Source organism: Cervus canadensis, chromosome 4 (assembly GCF_019320065.1).
Source record: "Cervus canadensis isolate Bull #8, Minnesota chromosome 4, ASM1932006v1, whole genome shotgun sequence".
NCBI lineage: Eukaryota > Metazoa > Chordata > Mammalia > Artiodactyla > Cervidae > Cervus > Cervus canadensis.
Window position 1 is genome coordinate 100,166,428 of NC_057389.1, and position 21,068 is coordinate 100,187,495.

Sequence of the window (21,068 nt, forward strand, 5' to 3'; positions counted from 1 at the left end):
AGAATCTGCCTGCAATCCAGGAGGCCAAGGTTCAATCCCTGGGTCAGGAAGAACCCCTGGAGAAGGAAATTGAAACCCGCTCCAGTATTCTAGCCTGGGAAATTCCACAGACAGAGGAGCCAGGTGGGCAACAGTCCATGGGGTCAAAAAAGGGTCAGACACAACCTAGCGACTAAACCATTCCTTCTAACTGAACTTCCTCTGTTACCATTTATCAACATTGAAGAGTGAAGGGTTCACTTTATTTTTAGACCTAAATAGATACACTAATATTAGGAAAGCCAGAAATAACCACAGTGACCTCTGGCCTCTGGATACGCTAGATTGGCCCTCAGGTGACCTCAGGCACATGCTCCTGGCTTCCGTCCTCTCTGAACCTCCCCTGAAATCTGTGCAGAGCTCTCACCTGCCTGCAGACTGAGAGAGAAGGCTCTCCCTGTAGAAGTCCAAGTTCCTTTCTGAATGATTAATGATGCAGACTGAATTTTTGTGCCTAAATAAGACAACAGGAAGGGATAAAATCAAGCATTGCCTCCCAGACAGATTCAGGGATCTAAATTAAGAACTAGGTCCTCACCAACCAAAGTGGCACAGGTGGAGGTGCTGCAGCAGAGGAGATATTTGCAGCTTCTTGTGTCAGCTCACGGGGCTTCTCCGGTGTCTCAGTGATAAAGAATCCACCTGCAATGCAGGAGTCGTAGGAGATGGGGGCTTGATCCCTGGGTCAGGAAAATCCCCTGGAGGACTGCATGGCAACCCACTCCAGTATTCTTGCCTGGCGAATCCCATGGACAGAATGGCCTAGAGGGCTACAGTCCATGGGTCTCAAAGAGTTGGACAGGACTGAAGGGACTTAGCAAGCATGCACATATGTCAGCTAATTAGGCATATTTGCCTTTTGTTACTCCAGCCTCCAAGTACATGACTTCCCTTGGGGACACTGGGCTGGACACAATGCAATTATTTTTCTGTTGATTCTCTGCTACTAAGTGATTGCATTATAAGTTGGGTGACTCAGTTTTTATCACTCCTTCCCCTTTAATTCTCCTGCTTTGAAAGCACTAAAGATCCCAGAATCTCATCACATCCCTGAGATCTAATTCTCCTTTAAACTATAACACTGAGGATTTGTCTTGACAAGTTCCCTTGGGTCTTCAAAGTTTTGATTTGTGGTAGAGAAAAAAAAAGAAAAAACTTCTGAAATCTTTAAAACTATGTTTTCCCTCTTGAGAACTGAGGACAACATTTCTCCTTCAGTATAAAATTGTGGGTATTATACTCCATGGATTTTTGCTAATTTTTCCAAGCAAATTGCAAGTTTCTCAGTTATATCAGAAGTCAACAGCTGCCCTTTAGTCTCTCATTATAAAATGTTTATAAATATAAGAAAAATATTTATATGTTGATATGATAAGTGAAAATTGCTCAGTCATGTCTGACTGTTTGCCCCACATGGCCTATACAATCCATGGAATTCTCCAGGCCAGAATCCTGGAGTTGGTATCCATTCCCTTCTCCAGAGCATCTTCCCAACCCAGGGATCAAACACAGGTGTCCCGCATTGCAGGCAAATTCTTTACCGGCTGAGCCACAGGGAAGCCCAGAAATCCTGGAGTGGGTAGCCTATCCCTTCTCCAACAGATCTTCCTGACACAGAAATTGAACCAGGGTCTCCTGCATTGCAGGTGGATTCTATACTAACTGAGTTATCAGAGAAACCTGATATGATATTAACATGACCATAAACCAGGCTTCCCAAGTAGCTCAATGTTAAAGAATATGGCTGCCAATGCAGGAGACATTAGAGATACAGGTTTGATCCCTGGGTCAGGAAGATTCCCTGGAGGAGGAAATGGCAACCCACTGCAGTATTCTTCTCTGGAGTATCCCATGGACAGAAGAGCCTGGCAGGCTACAGTTCATAGGGTTGCAACCAGTTGGACACAACTGAGTGACTAACACATGACCATTAAACAATCTTAACATGTTATAGTGATTGTCAAATTTAATTGTTCATATAGTGTGTTTTTTGAGGGAACACTTTTACGGACTCCATTCTCTGTTGTCAGATTGGAACTCAGAAGGATTTAATGTTTCACTTAAAAGTACAAACCAAGCAAAGGCTGGAGTGGATTGAGATTTCTTAGTCCTGGAACTCTGTCCCAGTGATTCTCAACCAGACATGATTTTGACACTGGGGATACTTGGCAATATCTGAAGAGATGCTGCTAATCTCCTATAAACCACAGAAAAGCAGTGCAAACATTTCTCTTGCCCAAGGCAGCGTAAGAATGTGAGAAATCCTATTCCAGGCTAGAGTATCTATAAATTCACTGTTCAAACAAATCACCAAGGTCTGTAGTTCAAATGCAGATTTGGATTCCTCAGGTCTCTAGTGGTCCAGGGACTGTGTTTCTGGTCATTTGAGCCAGAGAATCTGATTCCAGTTCAAATTCTTTACACCCTGAAAAAAAAAAAAAAAAAAACGGAATGCCTGTAACACTACCACTGGTGGTCCTTTTATAGTTGCCACTCCAAATAATCTTTTCAGAGCCTTGTGTATGTCTTCGTGCCTTAGACTATAGATGAAGGGGCTCAGCATGGGTGTGATCTCAGTGTACATCACGAGGTGATTGCACTTGACTCTGAGCAGAAGGGCATGAGTAGCCACAGGGCTGAGGTCCACTCAAAGCCTGTCCAATGAAAGATAGATACAAGTGAGAGATGAGTTGCACAGCTGGAAAGCACTTTGTACTTCCCTCAAGCTGATGGTATTCCAGATAGAGAGGAAACTATCTTAAAGGATCCCAGGTAAGACACTTGTTGTTCAGTCACTCAGTTGTATCTGACTCTTTGTGACCCCATGGCTGGCAGCACGCCAGGCCTCCCTATCCATCACCAACTCCCAGAGCTTGCTCAAACTCATATCCATCGAGTTGGTGATGCAATCCAGCATTCTCATCTTCGGTTGTCCCCTTCTCCCCCTGCCTTTGATCTTTCCCAGCATCAAGGTCTTTTTTAACAAGTTAGCTCTTAGCATCAGATGGCCAAAATATTGGAGCTTGAACTTCAACATCAGTACTTCCAGTGAATATTCAGGATTGGTTTCCTTTAGGATTGACTCGTTTGATCTCCTTGCTGTCCAAGGGACTCTCAAGAGTCTTCTCCAACACCACAGTTCAGAAGCATCAAATCTTCAGTGCACAGACTTCTTTATGTTCCAACTCTCACATCCATACATGACTACTGGAGAAACCATAGCTTTGACTAGATGGACTTCTTTTAGCAAAATCCCTGCTTTTTAATATACTGTCAAGGTTTGTCAAAGCTTTTCTTCCAAAGAGCAAATGTCTTTTAATTCCGTGACTGCAGTAACCATCTGCAGTGATTTTGGAGCCTAAGAAAATAAAGTCTCTTACCGTTTCCATTGTTGCCCCGTCTCTTTCCCTTGAAGTGATGGGACCAGATGCCCTGATCTTAGTGTTTTGAATGTTGAGTTTTTTTTTTTTTTTTTTTAATTTTTTTATTAGTTGGAGGCTAATTACTTCACAACATTTCAGTGGGTTTTGTCATACATTGATATGAATCAACCATAGATTTACACGTATTCCCCATCCCGATCCCCGCTCCCACCTCCCTCTCCACCCGATTCCCCCGGGTCCTCCCAGTGCACCAGGCCGGAGCACTTGTCTCATGCATCCCACCTGGGCTGGTGATCTGTTTCACCATAGAGTATACATGCTGTTCTTTTGAAACACAACCCCCTCACCACAGAGTTCAAAAGTTCTGTGTCTCTGTATTATTTTGCATATATCTTTTCTTTCTAAATTCCATATAATTGTTTAGTATGCTGTAATGTTCTTTATCTTCTGCTTACTTCACTCTGTATAAGGGGCTCCAGTTTCATCCATCTCATTAGGACTGGTTCAAATGAATTCTTTTTACGGCTGAGTAAATTCCATGGTGTATATGTACCACAGCTTCCTTATCCATTCATCTGCTGATGGGCATCTAGGTTGCTTCCATGTCCTGGCTATTATAAACAGTGCTGCGATGAACATTGGGGTGCACGTGTCTCTTTCAGATCTGGTTTCCTCAGTGTGTATGCCCAGAAGTGGGATTGCTGGGTCATATGGCAGTTCTATTTCCAGTTTTTTAAGAATCTCCACACTGTTTCCATAGCGGCTGTACTAGTTTGCATTCCCACCAACAGTGTAAGAGGGTTCCCTTTTCTCCACACCCTCTCCAGCATTTATTGCTTGTAGACTTTTGGATAGCAGCCATCCTGACTGGCGTGTAATGGTACCTCATTGTGGTTTTGATTTGCATTTCTCTGATAATGAGTGATGTTGAGCATCTTTTCATGTGTTTGTTAGCCATCTGTATGTCTTCTTTGGAGAAATGTCTGTTTAGTTCTTTGGCCCATTTTTTGATTGGGTCATTTATTTTTCTGGAATTGAGCTGCAGGAGTTGCTTGTATATTTTTGAGATTAATCCTTTGTCTGTTTCTTCATTTGCTATTATTTTCTCCCAATCTGACGGCTGTCTTTTCACCTTACTTATAGTTTCTTTTGTAGTGCAAAAGCTTTTAAGTTTCATTAGATCCCATTTGTTTAGTTTTGCTTTTATTTCCAATATTCTGGGAGGTGGGTCATAGAGGATCTTGCTGTGATTTATGTCGGAGAGTGTTTTGCCTATGTTCTCCTCTAGGAGTTTTATAGTTTCTGGTCTTACATTTAGATTTTTAATCCATTTTGAATTTATTTTTGTATATGGTGTTAGAAAGTGTTCTAGTTTCATTCTTTTACAAGTGCTTGACCAGCTTTCCCAGCACCACTTGTGAAAGAGATTGTCTTTTTTCCATTGTATATCCTTGCCTCATTTGTCGAAGATAAGGTGTCCATAAGTAAGTGGATTTATCTCTGGGCTTTCAATTTTGTTCCATTGATCTATATTTCTGTCTTTGTGCCAGTACCATACTGTCCTGATGACTGTGGCTTTGTAGTAGAGTCTGAAGCCAGGCAGGTTGATTCCTCCAGTTCCATTCTTCTTTCTCAAGATTGCATTGACTATTTGAGGTTTTTTGTATTTCCATACAAATTGTGAAATTATTTGTTCTAGTACTCTGAAAAATACCATTGGTAGCTTAATAGGGCTTGCATTGAATCTATAGATTGCTTTGGGTAGTATACTCATTTTCACTACATTGATTCTTCTGATGCATGAGCATGGTATATTTCTCCATCTATTTGTGTCCTCTTTGATTTCTTTCATCATTGTTTTATAGTTTTCTATATATAGGTCTTTTTTTTATTTAGGTAGATTTATTCCTAAGTATTTTATTCTTTTCGTTTCAATGGTCAATGTAATTGTTACCTCTATTTCTCTTTCTGTTCTCTCATTGTTAGTGTATAGGAATGCAAGGAATTTCTGTGTATTAATTTTATATCCTGCAACTTTACTATATTCATTGATTAGCCCTAGTAATTTTCTGGTAGATTCTTTAGGGTTTTCTCTGTAGAGGGTCATGTCATATGCAAACCGTGAGAGTTTTACTTCTTTTCCCATCTGGATTCATTTTATTTCTTTTTCTGCTCTGATTGCAGTGGACATAACTTCCAAAACTCTGTTGAATAGTAGTAGCAAGAGTGGGCAGCCTTGTCCCTTGTCTTGTTCCTGACTTTAGGGGAAATGCTTTCAATTTTTTACCATTGAGAATACTGTTTGCTGAGGTTTTGTCATATGTAGCTTTTATTATGTTGAGGTATGGTCCTTCTAGTCCTGCTTTCTGGAGAGTTTTTTTTTTTAATCATAAATGGATTAAAAGCCTTTGAATTTTGTCAAAGGCTTTCTCTACATCTATTGAGATAATCATATGGTTTTTATCTTTCAATTTGCTAATATGGTGTATTACATTGATTGATTTGCGTATATTGTAGAATCTTTGCATCTCTGGGATAAAGCCTACTTGGTCATGATGTATGATGTTTTTCATATATTGTTGGATTCTGTTTGCTAGTATTTTGTTAAGGATTTTTGCATCTATGTTCATCAGTGATATTGGCCTATAATTTTCTTTTTTTGTGACATCTTTGTCAGGTTTTGGTATTAAGGTGATGCTGACATCATAGAATGTGTTTGGAAGTTTACCTTTTTCTGCAATTTTCTGGAAGAGTTTCGGTAGGATAGGTTTTAGCTCTTCTCTAAATTTTTGGTAGAATTCAGCTGTGAAGCCGTCTGGTCCTGGGCTTTTGTTTGTTGGAAATTTTCCTACTGCAGTTTCAATTCCCATGCTTGTGATGGGTCTGTTGAGATTTTCTATTTCTTCCTGGTTCAATTTTGGAAAGTTGTACTTTTCTAAGAATGTGTCCATTTCTTCCAAGTTGTCCATTTTATTTGCATTTAGATGCTGATAATAGTCACTTATGATTCTTTGTATTTATGTGTTGTCTCTTGTGATCTCTCCATTTTCATTTCTAATTTTGTTGATTTGATTTTTCTCACTTTGTTTCTTGATGAGTCTGGCTAATGGTTTTTCAATTTTATTTACCTTCTCAAAGAACCAGCTTTTGGTTTTGTTAATTTTTGCTATGGTATCTTTTGCTTCTTTTGCATTTATTTCTGCCCCAATTTTTAATATTTCTTTCCTTCTACTAACCCTCAGATTTTTCATTTCTTCTTTTTCAAGTTGTTTTAGGTGTAGAATTAGGTTATTTATTTGGCTTTTTTCTTGTTTCTTGAGGTATGCCTGTATTGCTATGAACCTTCCCCTTATCACTGCTTTTACAGTGTCCCATAGGTTTTGGGTTGTTCTGTTTTCATTTTCATTCATTTCTATGCATATTTTGATTTCTTTTTTGATTTATTCTGTGATTTGTGTGTTTTTCAGGCTCTATATGTTGTAATTTTTAATAGTTTTTCTCCTGTAATTGACATCTAATCTTACTGCATTGTGGTCAGAACAGATGCTTGGAATGATTTCAATTTTTTTTTTTTTTAATTTCCCAATGCTAGATTTATGGCCCAGGATGTGATCTATCCTGGAGATGGTTCTAGTGTGTGCTTGAGAAAGAGGTGAAATTCATTGTTTTGGGGTGAAATGTCCTATAGATATCAATTAGGTCTAACTGGTCGATTATATCATTTGAAGTTTGTGTTTCCTTGTTAATTTTCTGTTTAGCTGATCTATCCATAGGTGTGAGTGGAGTATTAAAACCTCCCACTATTATTGTGTTATTGTTAATTTCCCCTTTCATACTTATTAGCACTTGACTTACATAATGTGTGTACAATTTTTTATATGAGTAATATATCTCATGACAGATTTTTTTCCAGAAAGCAAGGCAAAAATTACTCGGGATGACATTTGTCATATAAGAAAGTATTATTCCTCAAGTCACTCCACAAAAAATAGAAATGTCCAAATATTTCATATGCAGAGTTTGGAAAATTTTGAAGTAGAAAAAAGCAGAACTTAAAAAAAAATACCTAAATGACAGAATGAAAAGAAAGTCTAATAAAGTGAGTAACTGAGATTGTATAGAAATGCTGAATTTTTATAAAAATGGACATCCAAGGAAATAAGTAGAAGGAGCAAATTTTACTCCACAATGAGAAGAGTGTCACAATTACTGATCCCCAGGCTTTGAACAATGCAATCAAGGGCACTTCATCTGCCCCAGGACAGTTGGCCTTTTTATACCTACTATTCCACAGACTCTCTTCAGAGCCCCCTTTATGTCTTTGTTCCTCAGACTGTAGATGAATGGGTTCAGCATGGGTGTGACTACAGTGTACATCACAGAGGCTGTTGCACTTGAGTGTGAGCTGTGTGTAGCAGCAGAGCTAAGGTACACCCCTAGGCTCGTACAATAAAATAATAAGACAACTGAGAGATGAGATGCACAAGTGGAAAATGCTTTAAACTTTCCCTGAGTTGATGAGATTCTTCGTATGGAAGAGACTATCTTAGAGTAAGAGTAAAGGATACCAGCAAGCGGCCCCCCAGCTAGAAGCACTGATTCCGAACACATCACCATGTCATTCAGAAAGGTGTCAGAACAGGCAAGTTGGACCATCTGATTGAGTTCACAAAAAAAGTGGGGAATTTCCACCTCTCTACAGAAGGTCAGTCGCAAAACCATTAAGCTTTGTAACAAGGAATACATAGCACTCATCATCCAGGATACCAATACCAGCAGTCCACAGAGCCGAGGGTTCATGATGACTGTGTAGTGCAGGGGGTGGCAGATGGCCACAAAGCGGTCATAGGCCATCACTGTCAGGAGGAAGTCATCTAATCCTGCAAAGAATATGTAAAAATACACCTGGATGATACAGCCTTCATAGGTTATGACTTTGCTCTGGGTCTGGATATTCTGCAGCATCTTTGGGATGGTGGTGGAGGTGAAGCAGATGTCTACAAAGGACAGGTTGGAGAGGAAGAAGTACATGGGGGTGTGAAGGTGGGAGTCAGAGATGGTGACCAGGATAATGAGCAGGTTTCCAAACACAGCGATCAGGTACATGGAGAGGAAAAGCCCAAAGATGAGGGGCTGCAATTCTGGATCCTCTGAGAATCCCAGAAGAAAAAATTCAGAAAATTGTGTATTGTTACCTGGTTCCATGTGGTGGAGGTGACTACCAAGAAAAAAGAAAATAACATGAGTAATTTTCACACAAATTGGCATAACTCACATAGTGCAATTTCTATTTTCCTCTCAATCAATTTACTTTAATATCTTGTGTTTAGAAAAGTTCTATTTCATCTCTACTTGGGCATTTTTGATCCATTCTCAGCATATTCCCCCAAAAATCATGCATTCTACAGCTGTAATGAGAAATAATTTCATACATTTGAAGAATATATATTGACTGTCAACAATGTTCAAAGCACATATTGTTTAGTTGCTAAGCCGGCTCTCTCACTTTTGAGACCACCTGAACTGTATGTAGCCTGCCGGGCTCCTCTGTCCACGGGATTTCTCAGGCAAGAATACTGGAATGGGGTGCCATTTCCTTCTCCAGGTGATCTTCTCAACCCAGGGATTGAACCTGCCTCTCCTGCATTACCAGGTAGATTCTCTACCACTGAGCCACCTGTCAAGTCCCTCCAAACAAACATAGGTAACACATACATGGTGCTGAAAAACGGAACGTTTCACAATCTTGTGATGGTGAAAAATGATGTGCAAATATAATATAATATGTCAAGTAATAACAGTTGCTCTGAAGAAAACAAAACTATATATAAAAGAGACCGTAGGAGGTATTTTCAGGTACTGAGTGTTCAGGTAAGGCTAGCAAGCAAGGTGATAATTGGACAGATAGCTCAAGAAAGGGAGAGAAGGATCTAGTATGATATGAAGAGAAATATGTGCCTGGAGAGGGAATGGCCACTTCAAAAGACCTAAGGAAAATACTTGTTTCTTGTACTTTATGAATTTGGTTGCAAAAGCATCCTGTGAATTAAAACTTCTCCCATCCTTAGTACCTTCTGCTGACTGAGGTCTGGGCTCTGTGCGAAGGCACCTTAATATATGAGTCCAAGAGCCTCTGCTTTAAGAACTGCTCTCAATGCACAAGCACGCATGCACACACACACACACACACACACACACACTCACACCATGTCCTCCTGGGCTATGTTCCTACCACACATTTCTTACCCATAACCACCCTTCTCACAGTATATACCATTATAACTCAAGCTGATCATGTCAGATCACCTTTCTCCTACAGAATATATAAATGTTACCCAGAAATTCTAGTTCTTAGACTGCCCATGGGCCAATACGCTTGGGGTTCATTTTTATGATCACTTTCAACTTTGTATTTAGAGAAATATAAAACGTGTGTGTGTGCATGTGAAAGAGAGGTGGAGGGAGAGAAAGAGGGTAATGAAACAGACATTAGAGGGTAAAAGATTTAATAAACTCTAATGGTCCCTGAGACTATGTGATGAATTAAAGCTTTCTTTGTTTGGCAGCATTCCAATTCCAGTTATCTCTACTTGATGTCCAGGAAAAATAATTTTTTAAAAGAAAAATACATGTTTTCCTCAAAAGAAACAGTTATACTTTTATAATGAAAGAAACCTGAAATATGTGACTACCCCAAAAGAAAAATGGGCAAAGTAAATAAACCAACTAAAATGAATACACAAATGAAAACAGCAAAAGCTAAACAAGTTTTATATAAAGCAACAGAAGATGTTTTCCCCAAATCTTTTCCACTTCTTTGACCAATTTTTTTACTGTTCTATAGGGAATGAGGCAGGCTGTTTCCCAGTGTCCTTATGGGGCATCATGTGTTTGTTATTCTTGGAGTTTAAGCACTATCGTATTTTTAAAGTAAATCTGATGAGCATACCCCAATGCTATTCTGGTCTTTGCTCAACACGAAAAGACTTTTCAAACTATAGACTGTAAATGCTACAGACACCATGTCAATCCATCCTTTTGTCCTGAATAAATTTTTTCATAGGATTCATGCCTGAAGATGTTTTATTATATTGTAATAGATGTTCATTGTACTATTATCTCACCATGGCAATGCAAAATCCTAATCATCAGAGACTTCAACTGCTATGGTCACTATTGTACTTTCAGAAAGATATGTGAATACATGTGCACTTATATAGAATCAGGGGCTTTCCAGGTGGCGCTAGTGGTAAAGAACCTGCCTGACAATGCAGGAGGCATAAAGGAGGCAGGTTCAATTCCTGGGTCAGGAAGATCCCCTGGAGGAGGGAATGCAAGCCACTCCAGTATTCTTGTCTGGAGAATCCCATGGACAGAGGAGACTTGTGGGCTACAGTCCATACCGTCACAAAGATATACGACAGAAGACATTTAGCACGCACGCAGGCAAACAGAAACGTATTTAAATATATGTGAAGTTACAAAATAAACGGAATTGCAGGAAAAATAACTGAATAAATTAATTCCAAAGCAATTGTATTTTTAAAAAATGAATAGAGTTTCACAAATACTAACTCAAACAATATTAAAATAGTAATGATTTACTGATATCCAATAGAATAATAATTAAATTGGGAAATGTGTAAACATGAATATAAGATATAATGTTCCTGAAAATTATGGCACATATTATATTCTAGTTATTACATACTGAATGAATCAGGATTTACTTCTCAATTATAGATTTCATTAAATACATATAAGATTGTACTTCAATTTGGGCAGTTTAGATTATCAAATAAATCAGAGGGATTACCTATCCAATATAAAAACCAGTACTTTTTGGTGACTACCTAGAAAGCTACACACTAAAATCCACAAGTGTGCTGAACTGTCTTAAAGCAAGAAATCCAGCATAAGACAGATGTATTTAACTAAGTAAAATGGAAAGCATTTTTGTGGCAAAACAGTCCCCAAAAGGTCAACTGAGAAACAACAATTCATAAAAATCATTTCAAAAGCTAATAGTGGTAGAATAAGAGGTTTATATTATGTGGGCATATAATAATAAAATGAACACATCAAAATGACAATTCAAGGTATTAATTTTTTATCAATCTCAGTAACAGTTAAGAAAAGAACACTTTTCCACACCCATCCATGTGGGGAAATCCTTACAGAGTTGTCACACAGTTTACAGTGGTACTTTGAAAGAGGGAGCAAAGGTGCACTATCTGTATTTGCAGACAGAAATTTAAAATGTTGCACTGTTGGGAAAACCATCTGAACAACGGCACAGATAGTAAAAGTACAGAAGCTCTTTACCTGGAGGCGTCTCAGTCTCAGCACTGGTGACATTCTCAGACAAGCTGTTCTCTGTGGTAGGGTCTGCCCTGGGTCCTCAGGATGCCTAGAGCATCCCTGACCTCCACCCAATGTTCCCAGAGTAACAGAAAGATATTTCTACAAGCTTTGTTCAGTGTTCCCAGGGAAACAAAGTTGCTCTTGCTTAGAAACACAGTTTAAATTTAACAATCTCAAATTTTTTTTTAGGAATAATATAATAGCAACCTGAAGAGAAAGATTAGGAAAGACAGTCTGCAGTGTGAGTACCACAGCCCCTTATGAAATACTAAAGAGCTATTGACATATTGAACCCATATTGTATGGAATACTAGTTGATTGGAAGAAAATCCCTGGGGCATTATTAATCAGTAGGGGAAAGGGGAAACAGGTAGGAAAGAAAAAAAAAAAAAAACTGCACTGAATCAAGAGTATCTGTGATGTGCATAGGATTCTATTCAAACATTTGTCAAAAAGTGTATGAATAAGTGTTTGTACCTAATACAGAAAGAAAAGTTTAAAAGAAACCAAGCATATGTGGGACAATGTTACTGAGAATAAAGCTAGGTTGAGTGGTACTGGTTTCAAAATAACTGAATGTAACAAGATTGAATGAATATCTATAACTAAGTTTCATAAAGAACTGAACAGTAATGATTTAATGATACCAACATTGGCCACTAATTTAATGTTAAATTGACAAAGAACTGGAAATAAAATAAGAGGAGGTATTTTAAATGCAAGGAGGAAGCAGTATTCAAGTTAATTTTTTTCTTAAATAAAGATAGATGGATTCAAATATGTTCATGAAAGACAAAGGTGACACTTAATCAAATGGTTAAAAAATTATTTTTACATGATGTCCAAAGGTAATAGAACTTTTAGAAATACATTTAACCACAAAAGATTAAAAGGAGCAATAGGGAAGAAGAGAGTGAAAGTTAGAAATGTGTTTAATAGGTGGTTGTGTGTGTGCGTGTGCGTGTGTGTGTGTGTGTGTGTTAAGTTGCTAGAGTCATGTCCAACTCTTTGCAACCCTATGGACCACAGCCCAGGAGGCTCCTCTGTACACTGGATTCTCCAGGCATGAATACTGGAGAGGGTTGCCATGCCCTCCTCCAAGAGATCTTCTAGACCCAGGGATCCAGCTATTTTTCTTATGTTTCCTGCATTGGAAGGGGGGTTCTTTACCACTAGTGCCACCTAGGAAGCCCATAATAAGTGATTAATTAGCACTATAAAATATGCAGGAAAACAATCACTCTCATGTTTTTAAAACAAGTATCGTCAAGTGAAGAATATTACAGTGACAGCTCAATTCTTTCAATAAAAAAATGTAAAAAGCAATGGAGAGAACACCATATGACTGACTGACTGCATAAATTTTATAAATTACCAAACATTCTCACAAATACACTTATATATACATAAAATAACTAAATGGCAAGCATTTTGTGGAAAGAAAATAAAGCCTCCAATTCATTTTGAATAATGTGAGCAAAGACAGGAATAAAAACACTCCAACTGCAACATACAAAGTGTTCTCACAGACAGTTTTTGATCAACATAGTAAATGTGTAACAGAGATAAATATATATGTGTATGTGTGTGTTTGTGTGTGCTCAGTCGGTTCCAACTCTTTCAATATAAGAATGCATATAAAACTTTTCAGCAAAGGTCTTTCCCAATTGCCCAGGGGGTAAAGAATCTGCCCCCAATGCAGGAGACAAGGGAAATGTGGATTTCATACCTGGATGGGAATGATCCCATGGAGGAGGAAATGGGAACCTACTCTAGTATTCTTGCCTGGAGAATCCCATGGCCAGAGGAGATGGCAGGCTACAGTCCATAGGGTAACAAAGAGTCAGACAAGACTGAGTGACTGAACATTACAACAAAGGGAAGGTACTTTTTTAAAATATTTTTTTAATTTATTTATTTTTAACTGGAGGATGATTACTTTACAATATTGTATTGGTATCTGCCCTACGTCAACATGAATAAGCGATCACATACATGTGTTTGCAGGGATATATTTTCATGAAGCCCTTGGTTCAGATCTTACTCATTAATATGGAAACAGTCAAATATGACCCATCTTAAAAAAAAAAAATCCTTACTTCAATGTACATTTGTCCATATCTAATAACTTAATTCTCTACTCTTGTTACTTCGTATTGTCATTAGGCTTATGTTCAAATTTTACTGGAACTACTTGATGCCTCCCATTCTCTCTTCTACCTGGACTTCCATTTTTATCATTTAATTGGCAACACTGAGCCTTACCTTACTGAGGTCAGTTTTTGCTTCTCTTTTGTGCGCCTGCTCAGTCGCTCGGTTGTGTCCGACTCTTTGCGAGCCTGTAAACTGTAGCCCACCAGGCTCCTCTGTCCATGGAATTCTCCAGGCAAGAATCCTGAAGTGGGTTGCCATGCCCTCCTCCAGGGGACCTTCCTAGCCCAGGGATCGAATCCGTGTGTCTTATGTCTCCTGCATTGCCAAGCAGGTTCTTTACCACTAGCACCATCTGCAAAGGCCTTGCTCCTCTTTTAGTCCTAAGTAAATGCATTTATTTATGAATTAGGGTTTCCTGAGTGGTGCTAGTGATAAAGAATCCACTGCCAACGCAGGAGATGCAAGATACTCAGGTTCAATTCCTGCGTTGGGAAGATCCCCTGAAGGGGGAAATGGCAACCCACTCCAGTATTCTTGCCTGAAAAATTCCATGGACAGAGGAGCCTAGCAAGCTACAGTCCATGGGGTTGCAGAGTTGAACATGACTGAGTGGATGAGCATGCACACCCAATAATCAGGAGTGCAAACTGCCAGACTAATCTCTGGTGTCTGAGCTGGGCTGGACTCAGTCACAGGTGACCTCAGACAAGTGTTCAAGGTTTGCACTGTATTTCTCTCCCACAGTGTCTACTGGGCTCTCAGACTCACCTAGATGGGAACTGAAAGAAAGGTCTTTGTGTGGAAGTTCAAATGCCTCCTGGAGGGTTAATAATAGAGACAGAAGCTCTGTCCCCACAAGACAGCTGGAGGAAGTAAAGGACTGATGTCCAAGCCAAACTCTGATTTTCAAAGGAAACATGTTCTGTGGCATCCAAGATTTCTCAGGCTGAGGGGACAGCAGCAGAGATTTTGTAGCTCACCTGGCTTCTCATTAGGCATCTTCCTCCTGTAACACCCATACTCTGTACCTGATTTCCCTGGGGGTCGAGGGTCTGGACAGAAAGGAAAATTTTCCAGTTCATTCTTTGTTCTTAAGAGACTAGTTTATAAGGTAGGTGAATTCTGTTTTTATTACTCCTCATTAGTTGTCCTGTGTCCAGAGGTCTAAACCATGCCATCAACTTATCCCAGTCTAAGCTAAAGTTTCCTCAAAGTCTAAGGTTAAGAATTCTCACTTAATTAAGTCCCTCAAATCTTTCAAGCTATGACTAGTGGTGAACACATAACTCCTGATAGTTCTAAAAAATATTTTAGGAGTATGACAACTTTGTCCTTTCTTATAAAAAGGCACTTACCTTAGGCACTACACTCCTTGGCTCCCTGACATTATTGCCAATGCAGTTAAGATTTTATGCTTATATCAGACGTTAAGAACTTTCCTTTAGTACTTCATTATGTTTTTAATTATGAGACAAATATAGATATTTTTATATACTATAATCTAACAGCACACTGTATGGGCTGCCTGCTTTAATTTTTATAGAAGTTCATGCTGTGATATAGTCTTCTTGTATATTATGAATTCATTCTGCATTATAGAAATGAGACACAGAGGGGTTTAATGTTCTGCTCCAAGGTATGACCAAAAAAGGGATGGAGTCTGGATTGGGGGTCTTGATTGTCAGAATGCTTTTATTTCATAAATTCTATGGCAGTGATTTGCAATCAGAGATGACTTTGCAGCAGCTCATATTTTTCAGGGTCTAAAGGGATGCTACACATGTAATGAACAAGACAGTATCCAATACTTGTAATTATACTGCCTCAAATACCATCAGTGAAAAGGTATAAAATTTATTCTAGTCCAGCATTTTTCAAAATTGACTGTTCTTAAACATTACCAGGAACTATAGTTGAAATGAAAACTTTGATTCAGAAGGTCTGATTCAAGGTACCAGGGACTCTGCATTTCTAACAATATCCTACATGTTCTTAACGTTGCATATCCTTGTCTAGGTAGCAAGAAAATGTTTCTGTTACTGAATTCTGCAAATTTAGATATTTTTGTACACCTAGTGGCTCAGACAGTAAAGAATCTGCCTTCTGTGAGACCTGGGTTTGATCCCTTCGGTTGGGAAGATCCCCTGGAAGAGGACATGGCAACCCACTCCAGTATACACTTGCCTGGAGAATCCCCATGGACAGAGGACCCTAGGGACTGTCTGCTTTAATTTTTATACTTTTTCCTTCTGTGATGTAGTCTCTTTATGTTCTTCATTCTCCATTATAGACATGAGACACAGGGAGGTTTAATGTTCTGCTCAAAAGTATAAACCAAGAAAGTCTTGATTGGAAGTCTCGACTATCAGAACACTTTTAGTTCACAAGTTCTGTGGCAGTGATTCTCAATCAGAGATGACTTTGAAGCTGGTCATGTGTTAGGGTGTCAAAGGGATCCTATACATGGAATGCATAGGACAGCATCCAATACAAATAATTATACTGCCTCAAATACCATCAGTGAAAAAGAATAAAACTTATTCTAGTCTAACACTTTCCTAAGTTGACTATTCTTAAAAATGACCAAAGACTACAATGCAAATGCAAATTATGATTCAGCAGGTCTGATTCAAGGTACCAGGCATTCTGTATTTTTGACAATGTCCTACATGTTCTTGACATTGCAGGTCTTTGTCTGGGTAGCAAGAAAATGATTCTGTTATTTTGATTGATTATTATGATTGATTATCTGTTAGACTCAGATAAAAACAGCTTTAGGTCTTCATCAAGAATCTTTCATATATGTAATATTGAACACCTCACTCACTTTGTAAACAGTGGTAAATTCTGTTTGATTTTTTTAGTGGGAGAAGTCAAGGGTGGGATGGTTTGAGAGACTAGCTTTGAAATATGTACTTTACCATATGTGAAACAGATGACCAGTGCAAGATCAATTCATGAAGCAGGGCACCCAAAGCTAGGGCTCTGGGACAACCCAGAGGGATAGAGTGGGAGGCAGGTGGGAGGGGTTTCAGGATGGGGGGGGACACGTGTATACTTATGGCCGATTCATGTTGATATATGGTGAAAAACCATCGAAAATGTCGTATGGTAGTTATCCTCCTGTTAAAGTAATCTTTTTAGAAAGAACTTTTGAGTGACATCAAATGCTATATATCTAAGAAAAGACACTTTAGTACTTTAGTACAGAATAAGATACTCAAAAGATAACCATACCCCATTCTCAAGACCTTTTGAATATCTAATCTAGGTAGCAAGGGAGATACTGGAATGGGTAGCCTATCCCTTCTCCAGAGGATCTTCCCAACCCAGGAATTGAACCAGGGTTTCCTGCATTGCAGGCAGATTCTTTACCAGCTGAGCTACCAGGAAAGCCTGAGATATATTAGCAAATGGAATAAAGTGGATAATCATTGATCTTGATGTCAGATTAGCATGGATATTCAGCTTGGAATAATATAATCACAGTGATCCTTTAAATGTGGAAGAGAAAGGAAGAAGAATTAGAGTCAGATATATATTTTTAAATGCTCTGCACCTGGGTTTGAAGATGGAGGAAAGACCATGAACCAAGGAACGCTGGTGGCCTCTAGAAGTAAAAAAGCAGAAAGGGAACGCATTGTCCTCTGGAGTGTTCAGGAGGATCAGGGATCCACAGGCATCATAATTTTAGCTCAGTGAGACTTCAGACTTCTGAAGAAATTTGAGACACATATATGTTTTAAGCCACTAGCGTGGTAATTTCCTATGGAACTTTAAGACAGGTATTTGTTTTAAGCCACTAGTGTGGTAATTTGTTACAAGAGCATGCATGCATGCTAAGTCACTTCAGTGGTGTCTGACTCTTTGTGACCTCATGGACTGTAGCCCTCCAGGGTCCTCTGTCCATGATGATTCTTGAGGCAAGAAAACTGGAGTTGCCATGCCCTTCTCCAGGGAGTCTTCCTAAACCAGTGATGGAACCTGTGTCTCTTGTGGGGGCAATAGGAATCTAATACAGATATGTGTCCAATCAGATATTGCTCTTGGAGCTGGGTTTAAACCTTTCAATTCAATCTGTGAGTTTCCCTTATCTAAAGGTATTTTGTGGTTAAATCCTACCTTAAACAGGAGACAACTGAGTCCTTTTTGAGGTTTTCTGACTCATTAGCTGCTAGAGAGAATTTCTCATTGCCTAAAGGTAAATATGGTTCTAAATGTGAGGTATTTGAGGATTTAAGATGAGAAACATAAATCGTTATTAATATTACAGGCACACACTCTGCTTAAAAGCTTTCTGTCAATATTTCTAAATTCTATTTTCTGTTATTTCAAGCATCTGTTCTTTTCACTTCCATCCCTCTAACTTCCCCTCAAGTTTATTTTCAACTTGGGATGGGATTACAAGTGACTTTAGGCATGTGCATACAAGTATGAGTGTATTTATTTCAGAGAAAGGTGTATACAGATGCAGGCACATATATACATACATATACATCTAACCTTGACCTTAGGTTGGAAAAACCTACAACTTTTCTAACAGAAACGACTTTTCTTTTCTTTTTTTTTCAGAAACGACTTTTCTAAAAGAAAGGACTCAGCAAAATGTTTCTATACATTTCATTCATTCTTCACAACATCCATGTGAAATTTGGATTTGACATCTCAACTTTTCTTCTGTAGTAAGTAAACTGAGACTCAGGTCAATTACATGATTGACAATAACATTTCAAAGAAATTAAAACTTGTTGTGCATTTTTTGAAATATTAAAAATGAACCAGGTAGTATTTACAGCCAATTTTTGAAATTCAGCAAATAGGCTACCTTAAAAACTGGCAGTTTATTGTATATAATTACTCTTCAAGGGATGAGAGTTTAAAACCTCTGGTTTTGCATAGTTCAGGGTAATAAGGAAAATCCATGTAGTTGAGCCACACATATAACTAGGAGATATATCTTTAAACAAGAAAGAAAGCAAAGTGTTATATATGGATATAGGAATAGTGAAATTAAAATAAAGAAATTAACATTTGATACTATTTGATACTGAAATACCATTTCAGTTTTTTTTTCCTTGTAAACTAAAGACCATCCTACCTATATAAAAAGAAGAAATTGGCATAAGCTGGCTGAAAACAGAAGAGCACTGTAACTGCACACACCATAATGGAGGAGACTTTAAAACACAAAATAGAGCTAGACAGCTGACAATAGACACATGGAGAAGAGACTGTCAGTGCTCAGATCAAATCCCCATAGTGTATTCCTGGTTGAGAGTAAAGACATTATGTTAAACCATTTGCCTTTAGGACAACTTGTTATGCAGCAACAAACTGATAAAATAATCCAAGTGAACAGATCTGAGTGAAATTATCATAATGTATAGCTTCTCATTTTAGGCATTTGTTCTGATATTTGAATAGCATTTATAATTACTCAGTTATTCAAGTCTATTTCATGTAACTGTACTAAAAAGTGATTCCATTGAGATTTTCCTGTAGGTGACCATACCAGGTTAAAAGGATATGCCTGTTTGTTCAAAAATCTGTGGCTCTGAATCACAGGACCAGAAGGAATTTAAGCTCCCTAGTGAGCTGGACTTTGGAAATATATATTTATGTTTATATATATGATATATGATATTTATATTGCTTATTCAACATCTTTTAGTGGTTATGATAAAATTTAGAATTGGGAAGATATTTCATTTATAACAATGGCAGGAATCATATTTGTAGGTAACAATGTAAGTTTTCAAGTAGAAGAAGAAAGATGATTCAGTATAAAATATAATTGCACCAAATAATCCATGCCAATGATAAACCCCTTTATATATGGACACTGATCTTACATATATTGGTAAGTAAATGTACACCAGAAAAAATAATTTGCATAGTTAAGTCTGGTATAAATATGTGCTTCATTTTAGTTAGGGCCGTCTTAGACTCTAGACATTATACATCAAACTTTCTACTGAAATTGGTGTTTCACAGAGACTAGCATTGGAGACACGCATTGATGATCAGGTTTTCTAGTAACTCTGATAACGGTGGCTCAGCAGGTAAAGAAGCTATATGCAATGCAGGAGACGCAGGAAATGTGGGTCGGATCCCTGGGTCGAGAAGATCCCTTGGACTAGAAAATGGTAACCCACTCCAGTATTGTCGCCTGAAAAATCCCACAGACAGAGGAGTCTGTGGGCTACAGTCCATGGGATGGCAAAGAGTCAGACACTACTGAGCAACTGAGCATGCACTGGTAACCAGTATGCACACCGAGCTAAATAAAGAACAAGATGCTATAGGGAATAAAAGGGAATGCCTTGCTGTGAAGCACACTATATGTTAAAGTCTACATTTGGGGGAAGATAAATTTTTTTTGGGGGGTTATTTATTTATTTATTTATTAGTTGGAGGCTAATTACTTCACAACATTTCAGTGGGTTTTGTCATACATTGACATGAATCAGCCATGGAGTTACACGTATTCCCCATCCCGATCCCCCCTCCCACCTCCCTCTCCACCCGATTCCTCTGGGTCTTCCCAGTGCACCAGGCCCAAGCACTTGTCTCATGCATCCCATCTGGGCTGGTGATCTGTTTCACCATAGATAATATACATGCTGTTCTTTCGAAACATCCCACTCTCACCTTCTCCCACAGAGTTCAAAAGTCTGTTCTGTACTTCTGTGTCTCTTTTTTTGGGGAAGATAAATTATGGTAGTGATGTACAAAAGGAATGATGAACAAAAGGTGTTAAACAGATTTTATAGTCTTATGAAATTATGTCATTGGATTTAGTCGCCAATGTAGTTTTTCTTTTTCAAAAAGGTAACAGAACTCATGATTATTCACTCAGTAAAATGAAATAAACTTTATCTGTATATAACATGGCAAAGTAATGTCTCTGCTTTTTACTTTGCCAACAAAGGTCTGTCTAGTCAAAGCTATGTTTTTCCCAGTAGTCATGTATGGATGTGAGAGTTGGACTATAAAGAAAGCCAAGTGCCAAAGAATTGATGCTTTTGAACTGTGGTGTTGGAGAAGACTGTTAAGAGTCCCTTGGGCTGCAAGGAGATCCAAACATCGCTCCTAAAGGAAATCAGTCCAGAATATTCATTGGAAGGA

General features: G+C 38.4%; 1 protein-coding gene across 1 annotated transcript; it reads right to left on the minus strand.

The window, feature by feature from the left end:
- Nucleotides 1-2,384: 2,384 nt before the first annotated feature.
- Nucleotides 2,385-8,528, minus strand: LOC122440988 (olfactory receptor 7A17-like). Its single transcript, XM_043467628.1, has 3 exons — nt 8,174-8,528; nt 7,703-7,888; nt 2,385-2,464 (listed from the first exon to the last, which is right to left on the minus strand). The coding sequence occupies exons 1-3, from the start codon at nt 8,526-8,528 to the stop codon at nt 2,385-2,387; spliced, it is 621 nt and encodes a 206-aa protein (XP_043323563.1).
- Between the last annotated feature and the right edge of the window lie 12,540 nt (nt 8,529-21,068).

Excerpts from the sequence above, each read along its gene's own strand:
- LOC122440988 (XM_043467628.1), bottom strand. The coding sequence starts at position 8,528 with ATGTACCTGATCGCTGTGTTTGGAAACCTGCTCATTATCCTGGTCACC. Across the intron at positions 7,889-8,173 it reads ATTGGTATCCTGGATGATGA|TTGTCTTATTATTTTATTGT; the intron begins GTGCTATGTATT and ends CTCATCTCTCAG. Across the intron at positions 2,465-7,702 it reads GAGAGTCTGTGGAATAGTAG|GGTGTAAAGAATTTGAACTG; the intron begins GTATAAAAAGGC and ends TTTTTTTTTCAG.